Source organism: Pelecanus crispus, chromosome 11 (genome assembly GCF_030463565.1).
Source record: "Pelecanus crispus isolate bPelCri1 chromosome 11, bPelCri1.pri, whole genome shotgun sequence".
Lineage (NCBI taxonomy): Eukaryota > Metazoa > Chordata > Aves > Pelecaniformes > Pelecanidae > Pelecanus > Pelecanus crispus.
Window position 1 is genome coordinate 26,612,940 of NC_134653.1, and position 18,681 is coordinate 26,631,620.

At 44.2% G+C, this 18,681-nt stretch overlaps 1 protein-coding gene across 3 annotated transcripts; it reads left to right on the forward strand.

Moving 5' to 3' along the window:
* HNF1A (HNF1 homeobox A) lies at window positions 1-16,408 on the forward strand. Of its 3 annotated transcripts, XM_075718460.1 has the most exons (10): window positions 1-326; window positions 7,339-7,538; window positions 8,464-8,650; window positions 8,971-9,209; window positions 10,025-10,182; window positions 11,949-12,150; window positions 13,378-13,569; window positions 13,846-13,967; window positions 14,265-14,406; window positions 16,281-16,408. In XM_075718460.1, the coding sequence occupies exons 1-10, from the start codon at window positions 1-3 to the stop codon at window positions 16,406-16,408; spliced, it is 1,896 nt and encodes a 631-aa protein (XP_075574575.1). The 3 variants fall into 3 exon arrangements, with proteins under 3 accessions (XP_075574575.1, XP_075574577.1, XP_075574576.1); XM_075718462.1 differs by lacking the exons at window positions 13,846-13,967; window positions 14,265-14,406 and adding an exon at window positions 7,828-7,857 and having other exon boundaries at window positions 7,339-7,542; window positions 8,435-8,650; window positions 11,949-12,090; XM_075718461.1 differs by lacking the exon at window positions 13,378-13,569.
* Window positions 16,409-18,681: the final 2,273 nt, after the last annotated feature.

An 18,681-nucleotide genomic window follows, 5' to 3' on the forward strand; every position in this document is an offset into this window, starting at 1 on the left:
ATGGTCTCGAAGCTGAGTCATCTTCAAGTGGAGCTGCTGGGAGCACTGCTGGAGTCGGGGCTAACCAAGGAGACCCTCATCAAGGCGCTGAGCGAAGTGGAACCCTACATGCTCCAGAGTGAAAGTCAGCGTGCTATCAATGCCCTCCAGACAGAGAAAGGGGAACCCTGTCCCGACATCCCCAACGGAATGGGGGAGTCCAGGTTATCAGAAGATGAAACCTCTGATGATGGGGAGGAATTTACCCCTCCAATAATGAAGGAGCTGGAAAACTTGAGCCCTGAGGAGGCTGCTCACCAGAAGGCTGTGGTGGAAAGACTATTACAGTAAGGACAGATTTGCTGCTTCTCTTTGCTGCTTTCTTGCACTCTCCCTCTGAATCTCTCCTTTCCCCTTCTGCTCAGTGTCCCTGGTATTCAATTGATCTAGCTGCACAGAGACAATCTTCATCCATGCCAGGGCTACCAGCCTCCCAAAACACACCCCAAATTCTTTAGAAATGCTCAAACCTTCCTTTTCATCTCACTTAATATGCATGAAGGGAGCCATAGAGCCTGATTATATATTTGAAGTGCTTATTTCATTTATTTCATTGGGCTTCAGAATAGTCAGAGGCCCGTATAACTTGCATCTCTGACTGAATGTTAGCTTTTAGGATTTAAATTTTTAATAGGATTCACAGTTTCAGTCATCAGGAAATTAAAAAAAAAAGAAAAAGAAAAAACATCTGGTCACTCTTTAAATGATGCTATATTTGCCTGAGGATGTGTAGTAAAGTGAAGCTGTAATGCTTCCTTGCTATATTTAAGGAGATTAATATTGTTAATTTCACTGGGTTTTGCTATAGATTATCGGTCAAAGACAAACCAAGAGAACTTGTTCTTGTCATTCTTGTGAGTGCAAAGTTCTCCTGACTTCAGTGGGGATTTTTCTTGTAGAAAGAGCACACACCAAACGCAGAGGTTAAAACCTGGGCGGAACACTCTGCTTCTTACCCTCCACTACCCATCACAACTACAAAGTACCTATGCAGTTACAGGTCTTACTGCCACACAAATTTGCCTAGCATTTTTGAGATCAAAAGGCAGGAAAAGTTCCCTGAACCAATAAGCCTCATGATAGACTCAGAGAAACATTCACCAGGATTCCCATTTGGGATTCTTGCTGGGATACAATTCCCGTGGACAACCTAAGAGGTTTGTCCAAGAAAGGATTAGGTCCATGCAACCTATCAATCACACCAGAACCAGATTCTTGCCCATCTGTTTTGGGGGGTATTTTGAAATGACGAGCTGATAGAAGACAAAAAGATGCAGCAACATCCTGCATTTAAAATCTTTACTAAAACTAAAATCCATCTAAAGAATTTCTCAGGCTTTCTGATCACTCCCCTTCATGTGCAAAGGAAATTAACATAAAAGGTAACAAGAAGCAGCAAACATCAAATCCCACCACCAAAGGCCAGAGCTAGCAAAACAGCACGACATGAGTTAGCATTCACTGTAAATACTTCGGAGAAGAAAGCTCCCTGGAAGACTGGGAGTTGATGCCTCTGCAGTACCTAACGGAGGAAAATTCACTGAATCAGCTCTTACCTGGGTGGGGAAAGCATTCCCAATAATTCAGTCTTTTCTGGCCCAGTACATCTCTCCCATCTCTTCCCCACTTCCAGTTCTGTCACATCTTTTAGTCTCCTCTGTTCCCTTTACCTCTTTCCCATCCTTTTTACATACTTTCCTTCTCTCCTCACTTTTGTCTCTGCTGCTATTCCTCCCATTTTGTTGTCTTCTTGGCTAATTCTCTCTCTCCCTTCCACTTTTTCTTCCCCTCATCCTTGTCTCCTTCTCATCTTCCTGAGTCTGCGTACAGGTCTTGGGGTAGTTTGAGCCCAGTGGCACCGGGCGGGCCCTGGCTAGTTACTAATTATCCAATGGCTTTATTATTTCTCTTTTGTCTTATAAATTTATAGATGAAAAGACCCTGATAAGCTTTTTGATCATTAACTTCTGATGGTTTATCAGGTATCTCTCCACAAAGGAAGCCATGGAAGTTGAAGAGCAGCACCTGGCTTTGTCCCATTTTTTGTAATGAATGGATGAAGCAGGACTGAGGTGCCATCCACTGTGATCTAAGAACAGACACACGGATGGAGGGAATTCCTTCCTGCCACCCTTCAGCATGAATTCTGGTTTCTGATTCTCCCTGCCTTTCTAGGAGCTTGCTGACAGTCTTTCCTGTGCTTACTACCAGCCTCAGCACAACAGGCTTACCTCTCTTGCAAACCTGTGATATTAATGCTTTCCAATGAACAGTCTCACATCTCTCTCTAGACAGTCAGTTGAGCAGCATTCCCATTTAACAAATGAGAACTGAGGAACAGAGAGATTCTATGACCTACCAAAAACCCTAAGATAGCGCAGAGAGGACTGGGCAAGGATCTCCTAAGCCTCATACTGGGTCTTAATTGCAAAGCTTTATTCTGAAACACCAGAGTTTTCTTTCATCAGTCCCCTGTATCACAGGACAGAGCAATTCACTTCTGCTGTTGAGGACAGCATGAGGGGACCAGAAGCCTCAGTTTCAGAAAAAAATTATGAGTATACTTACAGAGGAATAGAATAGATCAAGATTAGTCAAGGTAAAATGAACATAAGAGGAAGTCTGTATTGACATGTTTCAAATTTCTGGTCAGATTAAAAAAAGGCACCTGTATGTCTGAGAATCTGTTTGAAGCATCTGAACCAGTATCAGGGTTTGATAATATGTAAGCAGTTGTTACCTACTAATAAACGTCTTTTTTGCTTTTAAGAACAAACCTTTCCATTAATAGATGCCTAAAGGTAATGTCCTTAAAATAGTATTATAAGTATTGTAAGAAATGGTCTGTAATAGAAATTACTCCCAGCAATAGATAAAAGGAAGGCAGGCAAGAATCTCCATGCCCAGGGATTCCCAGTAAAACTTCAATGCTTGCAAAGCTATTTCAGCATCTACACAAGATTTCAAATCCAGAAGCCAGATGGAGGCACTTCTGACTTTAGGCAGAAGACTCTTTGGGCATTATTAACAATTCCTGGTCTAATACTGTAGACCACATTTTAACAGAGAGGTTGACTTGTGGGCAGCTATTAGTGATACAAGGAAGTCTTTGTGGTAGCTGCAGCTATTGCTTATAAAGTAGAATCAGGAAAGTGTCCATTGCTAGGCTTTCCAGGAGCTGGAAAGGAAAAAAATACAGCACCAAGAGACCAGGTATGTCCTCACAGGACCACTAAAGTTTAAACCAGAATTTGGAAAGCATTAGTCAAAGCTGAGTAAAACAGAATGTACAGAAGATACACCCACATGACTGGGTGCACCTGTAGGTATTATAGATTTTGTCCCTACAGAAACAAAGGCAAAAGGCAGTTCAGACAAAGGTTTTTCTAGTGAGGAACTAACATAATTTCATTTTGTCCCTTAATCTGTCTCACTGATCTTCCATAGATTCACAGTTTGAATAAAACCATTCTTTCCATATCACTCCACACAGAAAACAAATTGCATCTATGATAAATAATAAATAACTCAGTAGGGAGATGGAGCTGTGTGCAGTAATTCCCAGATATTCCGCAGAGTAGAGAGTAAGAGAGAGGACCTTGGGGGAAGGGACAGATCGTACTACCACAGGTACAGCAAATGGAGAGAGGTATAGCAACAATTCACCTGTAGGGCAAGGGGTGAAATTCCATTAGGAAAGAGAGAGAGAAATTGAGATAAGCAACAGATTTCCCCTGGAGGCAGGGATAAAAGCATGTTTTCCATGAGGAAAAAAGAAAACAAAGATACAATGATAAAGGTTCAGTCTTTTCCCCGTGCAAGCAGTGTCTTAGAATGGCTCTACCTGGGGAATCTGGAGATGAAGCTGCCACACCCCTTTCATTTCCACATATAAACCAAGATGAGGCAAACCAGGCCAAGTTCAATAGAAAGGAACCCTGCCGGAATGGTCTTACCTTCCCTGCTCTCTGCCCAGCTGGGCTCCAGGCTGGGCACTGACATCAGCGAGGGTTGTCTAGCAGGCTCCAGAGGAAAGGGCCAGAGGATGGTCCTGAGTACTTCACAGCTCTGAACCTCTGTTTAAGCAAGGTCTGGTCCAAAGCAGCAATTCAGAACCCACCTCAGAGAAATGAAGGCTTCTCTTGCCTGAGAATCTGAGAACAGGAAAGAAGGAAAGGAGAGACAGAGAGAATGAGGAAGAAGAGGGGAAAGAACGGAACAAAGGAAAGAGAAAAGTCAGGAAGAGTGAAGGAGGGAGAAGGTCCCCTGAATGTTACATCTCCAGCTCTCTGGAATGGGTTTTCTTTAATGCTAACAACTTGATATTTACTTTCCATTTAAATTTGAGATGTTGCTATAAATTATCAACCAGCCTCTTGTTCCCTTTGAGTTTATAACTAACTACCTGGGTTACTTATTGTTCAGGTAACAAAAGGGAGGTGAAAACGCCCTTAAAAAGTGACCTCAGAACTAAGAAAATGGGAAGCTGGCATGGAGAGGACCCAGGCCCCTGTGGTTGAGATGAACCAGGGAGAGGGGCTATGCTCAGATGGCAAAAAGCAACTGACAGCAGAAGAGCAAGACTTAGGAAAAGGGAAGTAAAAACCAACTGTGTGAGAAGATTAGACCTTGGAGAACAAGAGAGGAATGGGGACACAGCTTGCATCTGGGGAGAAAGGGAAGCTAAAAAGCAGAAAACCAGGCTTGGAGATAGAGAAGGAGATCTTGAGCAAGGCAGACCCATTTCCACAGTTCTGACTCACTGCAGCAATTGAGATTTTAGTGCAACTACAAACAGGAGAACTAGGCTTAGGGTGAAATCCTACCCTCTGACAGTCAATGACAGTCTTACCACCAGTGAAAGAGCAAAGGTTTCAACATATGATGTCTTAGTCAAAGGTGAAGGCTCTGCAGGTGGAACTATGTATTTGGGCAATGGTTCATGCGAGGGTTCAGCTGACCAACTGCCATCACTTGTTCTGTGATGTAGCCTTGGGCCTAAAGGAATTGCTGCATTGATACTACAGCCTGTGCTTTGACAATATACAGAGTAGCTAGGATTTCATACAACTGTCCTATGAAATCATACTGTACTAAGATTCCCCTGCACTCTGTTGCCTCAAAGCTCCCCGCTTTGTCTTAAAAACCACAGGGCTTTAACCACTGTGAGAAGAGACTCACAGATACTTCCTGCTTTATTCCTACCACAAAGAAGTGAGGATCTCAACAGGGGAGACAAACGTAATTCATGATTAGGGTGCAGGAAGGAAATCAACATGTCACAGAGGTTTCCATCAGTGGTAACACAGTCCTTCCTCTTCCCATCTGAGCCAGAACTCAAATCTGAGAGACTAGAGGTTCCAAGTCAGAGCCTTTTCTCCTTTGTATAGGGACTTGTATAATGAATTCAGGGTGCAGGTGCTGGCTAGACTATCACAAATACAAAGGGAAGAGATTGGTCCTTGGTTTGGACAGCAGAAAAAGAAAAAAACCAAAACACCCACACTGAGGAAAGAAAAGCTTTCCTTAAGTTCAGCCCAATTTTAGGGTTTTGAAAGACAAAGATGGTTAAGAGAAGAAGCTAGAAAATAGAAGCCTCCATAGCAAGCATCCCATCGTAACAGAGAAATAAATGTTCCTATTTTAAGAAAGCAGCTTCTTCAGAAAGCTGTAACTGAGACTGCTTCTGTCACACTTTAACTGCAGCAGAGCTTGCTCCTTGGACTATCCAGCCACTGGGAGAGAGGCTGCAGGGGAACAGAGATAAGGGTGTTTGTACTGAGAGAACAGGTGTGGACTTTGTCCGCCTTATCACTTTGCAGCCTCTGGCAACCTCCTGAGTCAACAAAACAATGAACAGTACGGTTGTTGCCTGTTGCTCAGACCGGTGTGTTCTTGTGACAGTTTCTGCACAATCCTAGGTACCTTTTTTGCACCCATCGCTCCTTTGACGCTGGCGTTGGATGTGACACCAGCGTATTTCTACAACATGCAAACCATTTCCACCAGACATTTCACACAGAAAACACGGAAGGATGCTCTTTGTTAAAACTGAACCAAAGGTTTTTCTGTAGAGAGGCTCCTGCACTGTTTGGATCTAGACTGCCTAGTTTCACATCTTTCTATTTCTACTGTGATTTTCAGCTCTGGTGAAATCAATACACACAAAGAAGTCAGAGTCATGTTTTCTCCATTTTCCTTCAGAACCTTCATGGATATTCTAACCAGAGATTCTAAAAATCAGAGATTCACATTCATTATGAAATCCTGAATCAGATTAGCTTCTCAAGTTTTGTGAGTAGGTCTCAAACAGACCTATTCTCTCAGCTGTTATCCCAAAGGAGGGTGGTGGTAGGAGGAATTAGTGGTTTGCCTGTAGTTCTCTATTGCATTTAGAAGCTTGAGTGGATCTAGATATGAATCAGTGTGTTTGAATAAGATGTAGCAAGATGTAAGAACACAATCCTGTGTATACATATGCATACATAGCTGTCACATGACAGTATGATGAAAACCTGTTTTCATTTCTTGAATCACTGCAAGGCAACCCAACCCGGACTAGAATCAGGGCATGAGCTAGGTTCAGCCTAGTATCACAATGAATCTGTCCTGGAAAATTAAGTACATCTACACCAAGCACCTATGCCTTAAAGAAAGCGGGATAGAGAAGAAAAGCTGTGTAGGGAAAGGGAAGGGAGATGTCAACTCTGAAAAAGAGATCTGTAGTCATAAAACATCCAACTGAATACTGAAATGCAACATCACTTCCCTCCTCATACCATTTCTCACTAGCAGCAAAAATGCTTTACATTCACATTACTTTCCAGCAGAAAGGTCCACTCCTCACTCACATCACTGGTCAGCACTTTCTGTCATTTACAGATGACAATTGCCTAGACAGAACAGGCCAAAACCTTGTATCCAAATGAGCACAAGGCAGCGAAGACTATGGCCATGTATTGAGAAATTCCCTTGATAACCAAAGAGCCCCTTCTAAGGGGAGATCAAAGTACCTACACAGGCTAGTTTAAAGGAAGCTAGTGCTACATCTTTTACACTTCATTTCTAATACCATGCAGTTTTTACCCTGAATGCAGAGTCAAAACTGAACAAGATACCACACCAAGGAACAGCCTTCCTTTATGCAGCCAGTTAACACTCTGGCCTCACCAAACGCAATGGTGATGACTGATACACAAGGTGCACCTCAGGAGGTACTAGTGCACTTCCTTGGAATCCAGGTCTGCTGAGTGCAGGTGTTAGATCTCTCTTCTGAGAAGTGTTTTCTGCTCCTTCCAGAGAGGATCCCTGGCGAGTAGCAAAAATGGTGAAATCCTACCTCCAGCAGCACAACATCCCTCAGCGTGAGGTGGTGGACACTACTGGTCTGAACCAATCTCACCTCTCACAACACCTCAATAAGGGCACTCCCATGAAGACCCAAAAAAGGGCAGCCCTCTACACCTGGTATGTCCGCAAGCAGCGAGAGGTGGCCCAGCGTAAGTATAACAACAACTGTTCTCCTATCTCTATTTCATAAAGGCCTCTGCTCTCCCTTGCTAATCCTTACTCCCTATTTTTATCAAGGAAAAATGGAAGGAAAAGCCACTTTTAGCAGGAAGGTTAGAGAAGTCTAAGGTCAGTATTCAGCGGTGAGGTCAACCAAACATTACATGGAAAAACACTCCTTCATGAAGCAGCCTGCAGTCACCCACCCCACTCATTTGGCTAAAGAGAAGCAAATTAATACTCTCCATTTGCAATTAAGAGTTCTACACCCATCCTCAGACTAAAGCAGCGTAGTGGACAGATGACAGAGTCAGAATTTCTGCCCGACAACTATGCTTTTGCAATTTCAGCTAAAGCAACAGTTCCTCTAGCTGCAAAAAGCAGCAGGCTGCTGTACTCACTGTGAAAAACCACTGTGGGCTATCACCCCATGCCCTCTAAGCCCCTTCATTACAGGCACCCACTGGGAACCCATCCCTGCAGCATGTGCTTCTACATTCATGAGCCTGTCTGGAATCTGTCTTACATAATTTTTTATTGCTGGGTTGCAAGTAAAATGAGACATTTGGCCTTTGGATGGTTTTGGAAAGCAGGACTCCAGTCATGCTTACTCTAAACTCAGCTGCATTTGCTTTTATGCAAATGAAATGCATTTGCATTTTCCACCTTCCAAGGTGGAAGCAGAGATGCAATGTAAGCAAGAGAAAGGACAGGTAAATGTGGTTCTGCCAGGAACATCTTATCAGTTTTAGTAGATTATGGAACTTTATTTCCACCCCATTTAGATTCAACCCTCTGTCTTCTATGATATATTCTCCAAGGGTAAGCTGCATGGGGTCTGCTAGGCACCCAAATAGACAGAACTATTGGAAATGCTTCCATAAAGCAAATTCCCTTGCCCCTTTGTGCCTGCAGAATTCACACATGCTGGCCAGGGTATCCTGACAGAGGAGCCCATGGGAGATGACCTGCCCACCAAGAAGGGAAGAAGAAACCGCTTTAAGTGGGGTCCTGCCTCACAACAGATCCTGTTCCAAGCCTATGAGAGACAGAAAAACCCCAGCAAAGAAGAGAGAGAGGCGCTGGTGGAAGAGTGCAACAGGTAAAGATGGGTGTCTGGCTTTGAGGAAGAGGGGCACAGCAGGGCCTCTCTGTGTTCTTGGTGTTTGCTAGCTCATATGAGAGGCAGGCTAACAGTACAGCAGTGGATGTCACCATTGACACCAGCCATGTTTGAATGAAATGCCACAACTGAGCATTCACTGTCCACAAAAGATCAGTAATGCCTCATTGTCTTGCGATACCTGGCAGGATCCTTCCACACAGTGTGCCAGCCCACAGCCACTTTGGGGCTGTGCACTTACTCAGTCTCTCTGACTAAGCCCGGCTCAGCAAGGCTCTTCTTGTGCTTTCCCCCAACAGAGCAGAGTGTATTCAGAGAGGCGTTTCCCCATCTCAGGCCCAGGGACTGGGCTCGAACCTGGTGACAGAGGTCAGAGTTTACAACTGGTTTGCCAATCGCAGGAAGGAGGAGGCTTTCCGGCACAAGCTGGCCATGGACACCTTCAGCGGACCACAGCCCACCTCTGCTCCTCCTCTAACTCCTCACAACTCTTCCTCCCTCCAGCCACCATCTACTCTCTCACCCAGCAAAGTTCACGGTAAGAAACAACTAGAGGGAGATCTGAAAGAGACACCAGTGAACCTACCCAAACTCAATCACCAAAACTATATCCCAAGTCCAGCCTTTTAGGAGGTGAATCTACAGGTAGAAAAAGCAGACTTGCTACAAGGGAAGAGCACCAGTGACAGAGACCACATCTCTGAGTGAGGAGAGTGGCTAGAATAGCATGGGTGACAAAGTTCAGTAACAAAAGTTTCAGCCAAATCTCCTCACTTACTCTTTGACATCCTGCACTCCCTCACAGCTGGCAAGCAGTAATCCTCTTTCAGGGAGTCATCCACTGGCTGCCATCACAAGTCAGTTCTGTATCTTTCCACTCATGTGTGTGCCTCCTATTCTTCCCAACACATATCAGCACCATCAGACTCTGTGACTGAGTTTTCAGGCATCAGGAAAGGTCATTCTCCATCCAAAAAGAGCAGAGCTTTTCCAGCTTCGTAGGCCAGAGCTGGTAATTGCTCTCACTCTGGGAAGAGATGATCTCGCTGAGACTCTCTCCTCTCTACACCCACATCCCGAGGGGTGGTTTCTGGTGAACCCAGCTTGCTCCCTGCAGCACACACAGACATACCTTAAAGTCAGTATTTGAGGAAGCAGTTGCACCAAGTTACAGAGGAAAGCCAGGGCAGGGTGGCGAGAATGCCTGTTCCCTTCGTCCCCCTACTACCCATCTTGTCTCTGCTTCGAACATCTAAAGGCAAGCGGGCCTGCAAAGGAAACTGAATTTAGCACTTGCCAAAGTTTCTCAGTTTCTCTTTTTTGACAACTAGTTTCCCTCTTGTTATGATGCAGGAGTGAGGTACAACCAGCAGCCAGCCAGTGAGGCAGAGTCCTCCAGCAGCAACCACCATGGGAACAGCTCCATGGTGACCACCCAAACCATCCTGCATCAGGTTTCTCCCCCTGGACTGGAGCCCAGCCAGAACCTACTGAACACAGACACCAAGCTGGTAAGTAATGTATACTTAAGTTCGGGTGACTGGAGGATGTGAGGTCCTCTGTCTGTGGTCACAGTATGGACTATTCAGAAGTAATTTTTCCTAGAATACTCTTAAAACCACCTTCTTATAGAGATATTACATAGCCACTTTGCACTGACCATGTAACATGAGCAGTCCCAAGATATACGTGCCCTCTAGACTGCTGGTGAGGGTGGGTATTAGAGCATGAAAGCAAGAAGTATAGCCACTTCCTTACAATCAATGAAAACAGTCTATTCTGAAAAAAAAAGAGCTCAAGGTATGACATGATTTCCTTCTTACCAGGAAACCATATTCTCTACTTTCCCCAGTGAGATTCTCGTCATCTCATCTTCAACTCTTATCTGAACTCTACACATCTCAAGATAGTTGATCAGACACCAGTGGGATTAACAGAACAGAGACCCATACTTACATCTATCTTACCTGTAAAAATTAAGCCAAACAGCCTGTATGCAGCACATACCATTGAGACGTTTACTGGATATCTAGATTGTAGCAATTTGCCGTCCAAAGCAAATTACCTTTTGAGATTTGACTACACCTGTTCCCACATAATTAGCAAAAAAGCACTAGAACTACATGACTGATCATTTTCAGTTTGCACATGTTCCCTTGCTTACAAGAAAACAGTTGGCAGAAGTTTGCATTAGCGCATACTGGCCTGAGGCAAAGTTAAGGTCACTACGAATGAGTGTGATTTAAATCTCGTCAGTCACTCACTTGGCTGACTTTCTGGTCTCTTCCTGAAGAAAAAAAAAAGTTTTTCACAAGATGCTGAAAATCTTCCACAGCTGTCTTCTAAAAATGGTATCAAGGTGATCTGTCCCACTGTTTAACCTGTTGGTGCTTACTCTTACTAAAGATTCCTTACAGCTTTTTTGTCTGAGGGGAGAAAAAAAATTATAATATAAAGCATTGAACTTTCTCTATCAGCCAAATTATTAGAATGCTATTTTGCTGTTCCACAGTACTTCAACTACAGGTCTCCAAAGGGCCTTGCAAACTCAAAACCCTGTTAGAGCATAGACACAGGTTAGTTACATGGTTCATTTTAGAGGCTGAGGAAACAGTCGGGTTATTAAATTTCTTGATGACTCAGGGACAGACTGAATCAGCAAGACACCTAAGCACAGAACAGTCCTGTTCTAACACGTACATTTCCTCTCTAACAGCAGGGAACTGGCAGGTAGTGCAGCCTGAAGAACAGTATGAGAAAAAGGTCTAAGGAAACTTAGGTTTCCAAAAACTCACTGGCCACTAAAAGACACTTGCTGGGAGAAAGGGCAATTACAGGCATTTCTCAGAGGAACAGGTGAACAAGAAAAGAGGAACTCCTGGATTCTGTGCTGAACTCTGCAGCTAAAATTACTATGTAAAATTACCTGAGCCTCCTAATTTCTCTGAACATCGTCTTCTACCCTCAGCTGTAAAACAGAAGATAAACTTTCCCTATAGAGAATGCAGTGGGACTAATCTCATTCTTGTTTGTAAAAGCCTTACAATTTCTTAAACATGAAAGAACTAAAACAGCAAGGATTTACTCTTAGTATTTCAACAGCTGACCTTTGCTAGTTAATTGATGAGTACAGGGAAACCGCGGACAAGCAAATGTGAAGTCTTTCTAGTTAGCAAGTGGTCAGAGCAGGCAGGAAGAAGGACGTTTATCACAGCTTTGGGACTTGCCACACTCAACCTTCTGCAGATGGCATTTTCACTGTCCTCCTTTCACACAGGTCTCAGCTCCTGGAGGAACTCTCCCTCCTGTCAGCACCCTGACTGCCTTGCATAGCCTAGAGCAAAATCCACATGCACTGAGCCAGCAAACTCAGAACCTTATCATGGCATCACTGCCGGGTGTAATGGCAATTGGAGCTGGTGAGACCTCATCCCTAGCACCAGCATTCACCAACACAGGTGCCTCCACCCTGGTGATAGGTGAGTAGTGTTCTGTAATGACTCTGCTTATCAGGATTCTGATGAAGAGCTACCTGTAATCATTAGAAATACCTGCCTCATTTTCAGAGACAAAAGTACTAAGTTGGCAGTGATACGATCCTGGGGAAACTGTCACAAACACTAAGGATCTTCAGCAGCACTACTTAAAAGTACCAATGGAATTAAGGGACAGATGTTCCTTACTCATGTTAGAATTAAGTTACACACAAACCCACATCTTAAGAGCAAGGGACTTTTGCAATCTATTCTTATGCCAATGTTTTGTTTTGCTGCTCTACATCTTCTGAAATATAAATGTAATACCGCCTTAAAACCATGAAAATTGAAGCATGTTCATAGTGCTTGAAAGACAAAACATCCTGTTCTACTTCCTGCAAAGAGCAGGATAAGCCTTTGGAACCCACAGCAGTAATTACTATTTTTTTATATTTTTCACTTTGACAGCTTTTCTGGACTTGTATGAAATTTCTTTTAATTCCAAGACTAGTCTACTGCCAAAGAGCATCTCATTACATAAAGGAAAATAAAACATATACTCTCCTCTTACACTTTCTTCCCAGGAAGAAAGAGTTGGGGGGTGCAGAAATTTGGAGATTTCTACACAGTGGAAATCTCTCAGTGCTGGAAAGACTTGCTGATTTACAGGAACATGGTCTGGACAGTTGTGGGAAACAGGTAGTAATGTGTGAAACCTTCTACCTCTTTCTCACTGGTCCAAATTCCATAATTTGGCAGGCCAAGCAAAATGAGCTTGAACTCTGTTCCATGTGGCTGGACAGCTACAGCATAGTTCTTTCTGTTGCCAACAGCTTCATAAAAAAAGAATAAAATTAACTGGACATGAGACGATGCTCTGAGTTTACATCTGAGCAAGGCCTCCCCAGTGGAACTTTGTATCAGGTTATCACCAGATTGGAAATGACCTATACTGGTACACAGGATGTACACAGGAACAAACACTAGAAGTCAGAGGTGGTTTTATGGTACCTGTCTGCATTGTACATTTTGCACACTCCCACTTAATTTTCACAGGCATGAGATCTATTCATAATCACAGATAACATACGGAACACCTGAAAAGCAGGATCCGAAATCACCCTGCAACAACAGGCCTGCCACGATGACTATTTCAGACGCCCCTACTGCAGAGCAGACACAGTCCTCCCATAGTGTGTGACACTACTGTCATCAGTCCTTGTTTTTCAGGCCTGGCTTCAACCCAGCCCCAGAGCGTACCTGTAATAAACAGCATGGGGAGCAGCCTCACTACCCTGCAGCCCGTCCAGTTCTCCCAGCAACTGCACCCATCCTACCAGCAGCCCCTCATGCAGCAGGTCCAGAGCCACATCAACCAGAGCCCCTTCATGGCTACCATGGCCCAGATACAGAACCCTCATGGTAAGAACGTGAACCTATTTGCTCAAGCAAACCAAAAAATAAAGGCTCTGTTCTGGAGCATTTGCTGGGTCCTTGGGCTTGCAGCACTCTATTTTCCTCTTCTATTACTGTTGCTTTAATTATGAAATTATTTTTCTCTTGCATTCATCTCCCTGTCCCTCCACTCCCCCTGTTTCAGAGACAGACAGCAGGTCCACGTGCATGAGAACAACTCAGCCAAACTAGTCTCATGGAAAGCTCCAGCATCCACATGACCTTGTTTTCTTTCATGCACAGCTCTCTACGGCCCCAAGTCTGAAGTGGCCCAATACACACATACAGGCCTCTTACCACAAACCATGGTGATAACAGATACAGCCAATCTCAGCGCCCTGACTAACCTGACACCAACTAAACAGGTAACAGCCTTTAGCACGTGCCTTTGTTCCCCCACCTTAGAACTGCACCAGTCTGCAGGTAGCTCCTCGCTTGTCAAAGAGTTTTTGGGTGTGTGGTCTATGCCATCCCAGCAGGATGATCTTCCTTATCTCCTTGCCTTGCTGGTACCAGCTGCAATACTGGAGGCATTAGAGCAAGCTCTTCACTGTATCATCAAGGAGGATTTAATCTCCTTGGAAACAGCACCTGCTCACTCTTCTCTCATGCTTGTTAGAAGGGATGTAGAAACCAGGCACCATTAACTTTCTTTTCTCTAGGCGTTCACATCTGACTCGGAGACTCACACAGAATCTGGGATGCATACACCAGTGTCACAGGCACCAACAATACATTTACAGAACCAAGACACAACCATCCAGCACCTTCAGCCAGGCCCTCGCCTCACCTCAAGCCCTGCTGGTAAGAGCAGCAGCCACTATTATCTTAAACCACATATTGCCATTTCTCTTGACAATATTATTATTATTAATAGCACTCTACCAGTGTCTTGGGAGGGGTTGAAAAGCTGGTACAAGGAAAAGATTCAGAGCACAGTCTGTGCAGGCTTTGTAAGGCCAGACTGTGGAAATAGGACCCCTCTTCAGAATCCAGAGAGGAAAATAACCTTAAAAATATTGACAAAAATCAGTGTCCATGCACAGCCAATCCTGCAGGCAGCAGTTTTCATGAGGGAGTCTTGGGCTTTTTCAGCCCTGAAGAGACTCCAGTTGGATCTTCCCAGTTCTAAGAGAAGAACTAGGACATTAACAATCAACTGGACAAGGAATAATGGTTTTAAACTAAAGAAGAATAGATTCAGACTGGATATAAGGAAGAATTTTTTTACAATGAGGGTGGTGAAGCACTGGAACAGGTTGCCCAGAGAGGTAGTGGAGGCCCCATCCCTGGAAACATTGAAGGTCAGGTTGGATGGGGCTCTGAGCACCCTGATCTGGTTAAAGATGTCCCTGCTCACGGCATGGGGGTTGGGCTAGATGACCTCTAAAGGTCCCTTCCAACCCAAAGCATTCTGTGATTCTGTGAACTAGAATCCTCAAATCTGGACTCCCTGACATTGTCAATGCTTTCAGCCCAGCTTTGTACTTGAGCTACGTATATAATCATAGAATCATAGAATCATTTAGGTTGGAAAAGACTTTTAAGATCATCCAGTCCAACCAATAACCTACACTACCAAGTCCACACTAAACCAATCAAGGGTAGACTAGACTAAACCATGTCCCAGAGTGCCACATCTACCTGTTTTTTGAACACCTCCAGGGATGGTGACTCCACCACCTCTCTGGGCAGCCTGGTCCAATGCTTGACTACCCTTTCCATGAAGAAATTTTTCCTAATATCCAATCTAAACCTCCCCTGGCACAGCTTGAGCCCATTTCCTCTTGTTCTATCGCTAACTACCTGGGAGAGAAGACCAACACCCACCTCACTACAACCTCCTTTCAGGTAGTTGTAGAGAGCGATAAGGTCTCCCCTCAGCCTCCTCTTCTCCAGGCTAAACAACCCCAGTTCCCTCAGCCGCTCCTCATAAGGCCTGTGCTCCAGACCCTTCACCAGCTTCGTTGCCCTTCTCTGGACATGCTCCAGCACCTCAATGTCCTTCTTGTATTGAGGGGCCCAAAACTGGACACAGTATTTGAGGTGCGGCCTCACCAGCGCTGAGTACAGGGGGACAATCACCTCCCTGCTCCTGCTGGCCACACTATTCCTGATACAAGCCAGGATGCTGTTGGCCTTCTTGGCCACCTGGGCACACTGCTGGCTCATGTTCAGCTGGCTGTCAACCAACACCCCCAGGTCCTTTTCAGCCAGGCAGCTTTCCAGCCACTCTTCCCCAAGCCTGTAGCGTTGCATGGGGTTGTTGTGACCGAAGTGCAGGACCTGGCACTTGGCCTTGTTAAACCTCATACAGTTGGCCTCGGCCCATGGGTCCAGCCTGTCCAGATCCCTCTGCAGGGCCATCCTACCCTCCAGCAGATCGACACTCCCACCCAGCTTGGTGTCATCTGCAAACTTACTGAGGGCACACTCAATCCCCTCATCCAGATCATTGATAAAGATATTAAACAAGGCTGGCCCCAAAACAGAGCCCTGGGGAACACCGCTTGTGACCAGCCACCAACTGGACTTAACTCCATTCACCCAAAATAGAAAAAGGAGTTATGACTCTATGCCAGGAGGTTTTAGTCATGATGAAAATGCGAGTGTGTGCACACACGATAAGGGGACTCCAGTAAGAATTTGTACTTAACTTCTGCCTATGCCTTTGACAGTGTCCTCCAGCAGCCTGGTGCTGTACCAAAGCTCTGACTCCACCAACAGCCACAGTCAGCTGCTGCCATCCACTCACAATGTCATCGAGACCTTCATCTCCACACAGATGGCATCCTCCACTCAGTAATCAAGACAGCTAGGTCAAGGGTGAACTGCCATGACCAACCTGTCAGGCGCAACTCCAACTGTATTTGCCATCATTGTCACCACTGCCTTCCCCAGGAAGGAAAGGCTGCTGTGCTCAGCCAACTTCCAGCCCCTACTGCCTCATACAAACCTCTTACTCAGCTGCATCCGTGACAGAAGATGTCTCAGGCTCAAGACAGAAGCCATGGAAAGATGATGCTGGCACTGCTAAAATCCACGCAAATCCAAACCCCATGAGCCAGCCTAGAATGACCAGATGTTCTTTTGTGGCTGCCCAAGAAGGAATCCCATCAAGACGGGGATCTGAATGCAATATGGCAAAAGTGCCAGGGCATGGATGGGACTTTCATTCTGCTCAGCCTTCATCGAGCTGGGCCTGTACAAACCTGCCAACACCAGATTAAGCCATGCAGGAAAGAGCAAAGCTGAGCTGACAAAGAAGGGACACCATCTTTAAAACACCGACCTCCTTTGCTGTAAAGAAGCACCAACGGGAACTATGAGAAATAATAGTATCTTGGAGGCAAGGGTGAGAGAACTTGGTTCCTGACTACAATGAAAATCACCAGGAAACAGATTCAGGAATGGCTTGGCACAAACCTGTCAGTATGGGGTCACTGACTACAAGCTACAAATCCTTTAATTAACTACAAAAATACCAAACGTTCTCAGTTTAAAATGACCTGCTCTAAAATCATGCTATCCTAGTGGAAATGGCTTGGTTATTTTTGATATAGCTCTGCTTTGTTTTAAATGCAGAAATTAAAGTTTAACAGCAGCAAGGAGATCCCAGTTCTCTGCATTAACCATGTGGATTCTCATCTCATGCATCTCGCCGAATGAGCTGGGGGATGGCATTCTCCACAGGTCCCTGACACTGCACAACACCTGGGAGGTTCCCATGCTCCAAAGAGCAGCGGTTTCTTCAGTTGTTCTCTATAAAGATGTCAGCTTGGATTCATTTTACAGAACATAGTTCATTCTTAGCTTCCCTGTAGGGTAGATTCTGTAGTTCTTGATATGCAGATAATTACCCTGCAGTCTGAGTCTTATTTGCACTAAGTGAAGGTGTTTAGCCCTAAGGATCTACTTATGTAATTCCTCATCTAATTATTCCTCTCTTCTCTATTCACTCCCAAACTTCACATCACTGATACATCACTAGCCAGACATGAAAAAAGTCCCAGTTAACATGGTTTTGTTATTGTGACCAAAACAGAGCTATCCTTTCAACTGTGAAATGGATGAAAATCTTTGAGACGAGAAAGTGCCCAAGACTCTTTAAAAGGTTGAGATATAAGGGGGAATTAAAAAAGAAGCCACCCAACAGCGAACTCTTCAGTTATTGTATCTGGAAATTTCAAAATTGCAGATGTCCATTACAGTTTGTATTGATATGACCTTCCTCTAGATATTATCAACTATCAGAAACTAATTTTAGTAACTAGATTATCTGAGGAATTTTATCCTAGAATTGTTTCCTAATCTCCCATGTACATCATTTGCCAATACATATAACTTCCAGTTAGCATAAAAATAATCATCATAAAACAAGTCAAAAGATAATTTTTAGACCACTATGCATTTGAAACCCCAGGTGCTAGCTTCAGTATACTGAAGTTTTAACTGGCCATAAGACAAGTAACTTCTGCTGGCACATTCAGTTAGATTACAAGCCAATTTTCTACTTAGCCTTCCCATTTTTGGATGCCAACTGTGTTTTCTTGATTAAAAAACAGCAAGGATCTTAGAGTAAGAAAGCAAGCATCTTGGGTTTTCCCACACTTGAAGAGCACCAGTTCACTATTTCGATTTCTCTAATCTGGCTTTCTGATCTCTTGAACAGGAAAAATGAGTTAGAGCTACTGAAACCCAACAATCTTAAAAACAGAAGAGTATTTATCCAGTAACAGGTCATTTCCTGAAATACTGGAGCGGAAGTATAAATGGACTAAGAGCCATACTGAAAACTACAAAAACCCACTGTATTTCCCATAGACAAAAGTCATAATCAACCCAAATAAGGACTGAAATGCAGTGACTTTCCAGTTAGGCTTAAGTCCTTCCTGTAGCAATCTCATAGCACTGATCACCAAGCAACTGAAGAGCCATCTTCAGCCATCTTTATCTTTGCTGGGGGAGCCATCTGAATACAGCAAGAAAGCCACTGTTGTACAAAACCTGCCAAAGTATATAAGACTAATAGTGTAGTAGAATTTAATAACAAAAAATGCCATAGAAAAAACTATACAT